This window comes from Colobus angolensis, unplaced genomic scaffold (assembly GCF_000951035.1).
Source record: "Colobus angolensis palliatus isolate OR3802 unplaced genomic scaffold, Cang.pa_1.0 Scaffold1, whole genome shotgun sequence".
Classification (NCBI taxonomy): Eukaryota; Metazoa; Chordata; class Mammalia; order Primates; family Cercopithecidae; genus Colobus; species Colobus angolensis.
In genome coordinates, this window is record NW_012110918.1 from 18,177,840 (window position 1) to 18,183,186 (window position 5,347).

At 62.1% G+C, this 5,347-nt stretch overlaps 2 protein-coding genes across 8 annotated transcripts in view; both read right to left on the reverse strand.

Moving 5' to 3' along the window:
• P4HB (prolyl 4-hydroxylase, beta polypeptide) overlaps positions 1–2,874 on the reverse strand; it is a 26,429-nt gene extending 23,555 nt beyond the window's left edge. Inside the window, exons 1-4 of the mRNA XM_011933364.1 lie at positions 2,741–2,874; positions 598–685; positions 341–423; positions 144–250 (exon numbers count right to left, since the gene is read on the reverse strand). Coding sequence (XP_011788754.1) covers positions 144–250; positions 341–423; positions 598–685; positions 2,741–2,874 — 412 coding nt within the window. The remainder of the gene's footprint in view (positions 1–143; positions 251–340; positions 424–597; positions 686–2,740) is intronic.
• ARHGDIA (Rho GDP dissociation inhibitor (GDI) alpha) overlaps positions 2,332–5,347 on the reverse strand; it is a 5,671-nt gene continuing 2,655 nt past the window's right edge. Inside the window, exons 1-7 of one of the 7 annotated variants that reach the window (XM_011962125.1) lie at positions 5,236–5,347; positions 4,344–4,560; positions 4,145–4,228; positions 3,937–4,013; positions 3,792–3,855; positions 3,608–3,694; positions 2,332–3,201 (exon numbers count right to left, since the gene is read on the reverse strand). In XM_011962125.1, the coding sequence (XP_011817515.1) occupies positions 2,996–3,201; positions 3,608–3,694; positions 3,792–3,855; positions 3,937–4,013; positions 4,145–4,228; positions 4,344–4,533 (708 nt within the window). In that variant the 5' untranslated portion in view covers positions 4,534–4,560; positions 5,236–5,347 and the 3' untranslated portion in view covers positions 2,332–2,995. Of the gene's footprint in view, positions 3,695–3,791; positions 3,856–3,936; positions 4,014–4,144; positions 4,229–4,343; positions 4,869–5,235 lie in introns of those variants that run through there. The other 6 variants (XM_011961989.1, XM_011962053.1, XM_011962246.1 and 3 more) reach the window with 6 other exon arrangements.

The following is a 5,347-nucleotide window of genomic DNA, read 5'->3' on the forward strand; positions in this document are numbered from 1 at the left end:
AAAAAAAAAAAAACAAAAAAAAATAGAGCTCTTAGAGCAAAACAGCTCCCTTTCAGCCTGCAGTCTGGTCGAAGGTGTGGTGGGGGTAGCAGCAGGCTCATGGGCACCTGGGCAGTGCTCTGAAGTCCCTCCTGTGTTCCCACTGAGCAGCAGCCCGCCGTGCCCAGAGTGGAGGGAGAAATCCAGCAGCAGCGCGGTGGTGAGCATGGGCCCTGTGGAGTGTGGTAGGTGCTCATGGTGCAGGGCAGTACTGGGCACAGAGAAGGTTCTCAGAAATCACGGTAACCCGTGGTTATTTGGTCACATCCCAGACCCTGACCTAGCACTGGCTGGCACTGACATGTCACCCTCCCGAATGGAAGAAGTGTCCACCTGGGAGTGGCTGAGGAGGTGGACGCTAGGGGACTGCTGGGAGCTGTGGACCTGCGGAGGTTGGGAGAGGAGACTAGGTGCAGGCTGCTGGAGGCAGGGAGGCCTGTCTGGAGCACCAGGCAGTACAAACAGGTCCCAAGTGGGGCCACGAGGATCAGGTTAGACTTGGGACCCGAGAGACACGTCATGCCCACTGTGCAGGTGCCACCTCATGTTACCCTGCACCAGGGGAGGCGCCAGCCCAAAGTCCTGGCTGCTGGCAGCATGCCCGTACAGCTTGGCACCCGGGTCTGAGTTCGCGTGTCTAGCGAAGCTGGGAAAATCCAGGAGCAAGAAGGTGAAGCCTTTTGGCTCAGCCCGAGCTCAGAAGGCCGCTGCCCGATGAGCCGAACTGCTGGCGACGTCCTGGCACTGGGCTTGGGGACTCCACTGGAGCACGTAAGAAGCGAACCGGGAGCATGGAGGAAACTGCCTGGCAGGGGCAGCTGCCATGGAGCTCACCCTCCCTGGCTGGGCTGGTGTCTGTCCAGTGGGGTGACCCTCCAGCCTGTGGTTTCACCACCCCACCACCTCTCCCCCCCACAGCACAGGCAGAAGCAGCAGTGCGACACGAGACCACCTCACTTGGGGCCAGGAGCAGTTCTGGGAGAGGCTGGGTAGGGTGTTTGCTCCCTACGGAATCAGGGGCTGGGGGCTGACCCAGCCTTTCTCTGACTGCTCTCAGATCTGGGTCTGGACCAGCTTCTGCAGGAAGGTGCCATTCTGTTGGGGTGTCTAACATAGGGTCAGTTCTAGGCTCAGCCTCTGTGGCCCCCACAAAAGCCTGGCAAGGATGGGGTGAGGGGGCAGTGGGGCCTGCATGCACTGCCCTGGCACAGGTGTGTGGTTAGTGGCCTGAGGCATGAGGGTGTCTCCCTGCCCTGCCCAGCCCAGCCCAGCCCAGCCCTGCTGATAAACCCCAGAGCAGCATGGCCTGTGTCAGAACGACCGGTAGGGGGCCCCAGGGTAGCAGCTGCCTCTGTGGAATATGATTTTTCTCAACACCTTACTAGAGAAGGCAGTTTGAAATTGGCGTCAGGCCAGAAAAGGTAATTTCTGAATGAAGTGGTTCTTTGTTACTCCTCTGCCTCTTCTCCCTGCACGGTAGAGGGGCATAGGTTTGAAGTTCCTGAAGCCTCTTGGAGCTGGAGCACAAGGAGGAGGCAGTGCTACCCCCACGTGACTGCAGACACAGAAGAGCTGGGCTGTCCTGATGCTGCAATGGTTGGGGCCCTTGACTGAGTGCACCTGCCCCAGTAGCCCCTTTGCACCATACTGCAGTGAGGATGCCTTTAGTCTTCTGCCAATTCCATCACACCAAGCCTTTTCACTGTTGGGTCTCTGGCACTGCCCGATCCTGGAGGGCACCTGGCTGTGGCCGTGAAGGGCTAGTGCTGTAGGCACCTCTGTGGCCCCCACTACCTGGGTACTGACTTCCTGCCTCAGCCACAGCCGCACCCACATGCGTCAGGGGCTACCAGGCCAACCCTGGCTTAGGCCTGTTCCTCCCTGGGTTTCCTTGGGATCGTCATTGGAGGGCACGCTCACAGCCGAGCCAACTTGACACCCCGGAGCCCAGCCAGGGAATCAAGCAGCTCTCCCTCTGGCAGCATCCGAGCTGCACAGGCCAGGCCTGCCTCCCCATTCCCTCGGCAGGGACTGGCAACCGCAGCCAAGGTCTTCTGCACTGTTCTAGACTGTGCTGCCTAGGGCTGGCGTCGCTGGGAGTCACCTTCTTTTCTTCCCAGATAGTTGCAAGGGGCCCAGCAGCCATGGCACTTCACGGGGGCCCTGCCCTTCCCTTCCCACCACCAACCAGGGTCTTCATCTTCCCTTTTGTCTCCTAAAGCCTGTCAGGCAGCAGAGGAGCCAGGCCCTCCCCTGCCAGACCCTGGAGATGCCAAGCAGCAGACAGCCCCGGCTCCTTCAGGGGCATTTATTTCCCGGTCAGAAAAGGAGAAGCAGGGACAGGTGCCTCTGCCTGAGCCTGGCAGACACAACATGAAGACCAGGGACGGGGTGGGGGAGGCACAGGAGACGGCTCTCAGCAATGTGTGCACTTGGTCCCTTGTTTGTTCTTGGCTGGGTCAGGAAGGGCCTGCTGGGGGTGGTGGCACCGAGAGCCTGGGGAAACAGGCGGCAGGCCAGCGGCCCAGGGACACCACGGACAGAGGCAATAAATACTGATGGCCAGGCAGGGCTCCTGGCTGGGCCCAGGTGGGGTGAGTGAGGCTGTCCATTGACGGCTCTCTTGGGGGAGGGTTCTGGGCGCCGTCCGCTGAGACAGAAAAGGCAGAGGCAGGACAACACCCAGCCTCCTGGATGGTACTGAGGTGACTTGAGTTTTGGCAATTTGGCTTTCCCCAAGCCGCCGGAGCCATCCCCACAGTCCTGGCCATGGGAGGGGGTGGGCTGACCAGGCACTGGTGGGCTGGGGAGCAGCAGCAGCAGCACACCCCACATGTCCCTGGGTCACTGGGTTTGCCACCGGGGAAGGGATGGGGAGGCCACATGCTCATGCAGACACAGGGAGTTAGAGGCTAGTGAGGCCCCACGGCACACTCCACATGTTAAGGCATCATGGTTAGACGGGACTGACAGTGACAAAGGGGCTGGCCAGGGAGCAGCAGGGCTGGAGGATGGCCCGGCCCCCCCAAGACCCTGTATCCCACACCCCAGCTCCACCATGGAGCAGCAGACGCACACATCCAGGGGCAACCACGGGGCCTGGAGAATGGCTGCTCTGCTCCTTCCTTAAGCCAGGCCTCAGGTGTGACAGGGAGATAGAACCTGGGGGGCACGGAAAGGGCAGCAGAGGCCTGGCGGGGGCCTCTCTCCCACACAGCACAGGCAGAAGCAGCAACGAGACACACGACCACCGAGGAGGCTGGGCCTGTGGGTGGGGGAGGGCCGAGGAAGGGGATCGGAGGCACTCGGTTGAGCCAGGCCAGGGAGGCGGACCAGGGTGGGAGGGGCACGGAGGGCCTGTCAGCACTTTGGTATGGGGAGGGGAGGGGCTGGGGGGACACATCCGCCTGTCCGTCATCCGTCCGTCCGTCTGCCCTGCCTGCCTCTGGCTGGGCTCAGTCCTTCCAGTCCTTCTTGATGGTGAGATTCCACTCCCAGGACAGGTGGTCGGTCTTGTCGTCGTCTGTGAAGCGGGACTTGATGCTGTAGCTGCCCCGGGCCAGCATACCCTTGGGTGCCTCCTCCACGGGGGTCAGGAACTCGTACTCCTCGGCCCGGGGCCCATAGCTGCCTACCATGTAGTCAGTCTTGTCAACTGCGGCACAAGGGAGAGGGCGGTCAGCCGCCCTGCTTCCCGGCTTGGCAGCACGCACCCAGATGGCCCCCTCCGCCCTGCCCGGGGCCCCACTCACTCTTGACGCCTTTCCTGTATGTGTGCTGGATGTACTTCATGCCGGACACGATCTCTCTGTTAACCTGCAGGACCCGAGGCGAAGATCAGGGAAGGTCGGCCCCAACCCCGCCTCCATTCCCCGGCCACAGCAGCCTATAGCTTACCCGGAAAGAGATTTTTATCCGGTACTCTACACCCTCTTTCAACACAAACGACTGCTTCTTGAAGCTCTCCAGGTCACCTGTTGGGGGGACCTCTCCTTCAATGACTGCCCCAGCAGCCCCGCGCCCCAGCCCTGCGCGGCCCCTTGGCTGCACTTCCCAGGATCCCCACCAGGGGCTGCCCGAGCCCCCGCAGCCGCAGGGCGCTCACCTGTCAGGTCCAGCTCCAGGGGGCCCGGGGCCGAGCTGCACACCAGGGTCAGGCCAGTCACGACGACGTTGGGGACGTTGGGGTCTGGGGAGTGACAGGAGGTGAGGGCCTCACCCCCACCAGTGGAAGTAGAGGCTGGGGAGCGGCAAGACAGCTGGAGTGCACGGGTGGTCATCCGGCTCCCGCAGCCCAGACTCACCTGCTGAAACGGCCACGCGGCCCAGCAGGGCCTCCTTGTACTTTCGCAGGCTCTCGTCATCCTTGTCCAGCTCCTGGATCTCCTGGATGCTCTTCTGGGCCGGGGGCTTGTAGTTGACCGAGTGCTCATCTTCCTCGTTCTCTGCTGCAATCTGGGCCAGCTGCTCGGCTGTGGGCTCCTGCTCAGCCATGCTCACGCTTAGCCTGGGTCAGGACACCTGTGGGCAGGACGGTGGCAGGCCTTGGACCTGGATCCCCAACGGAAGCGCACTTTCTGAGCAGAAGTGTGGACTGCAGCCAGAGCTCCAAAAGGGCTCCAAAGGGGCCACCCTCGCTCCTCTCCACCGCCCAAATCCTCCTCAGGGGCATCCTCTGGGGCAGTGTGAGGTGCCCCCACGCCAGGTATAACATCTAAGACAAAATGGGAACTGCAGCCGGTGCTGGGGAGAGAGGGCACACCTCCCCCTCCACGATGGAGGAAGCAGCAGCCCCCGGCATGCGTGGGGCGGGGCTAACAGGCCCCAGATCCAACTAGCAAAGCCCACACTAAAACCTCTCTTAGGGTCTTGCTGCTCCTGAGCTGCCCAGGCCCTCGCCCTACCGGGTAACGGGGCTGGGCATCCCTCAGTAGGGATGCTGCTCTGGCCCTGCTAGTCACATGTAAACCTGTGTGGTCGGCTCATTTTCATCCTTCAAACAGGATGCCCCTGGAGCTCGGATGCTACGGGCAGCCAGAATACCGCAGGGAGCCAACGGGGCACAAGGATCCTAAGTATCTCCGGTTTCTCTACAATTGTGAGTCTGTGACCTACACTTGGGAGCTACCACAGCCACTCAGTACTGTCGGGCCCTCTTGTAGATCGGGAGCCAGGAGTGCCCGGGGCAGCACTGACCCGGCAGGGAGCTGAGCGCGGGAATGTCAGGCTCAGATTCTTCCCGGCAGCGTGGGAGGTGGGTCAGGGAGCAGCCCACCCGGGACGCCCAGGGCGGGGTCCAGGCCGCCCT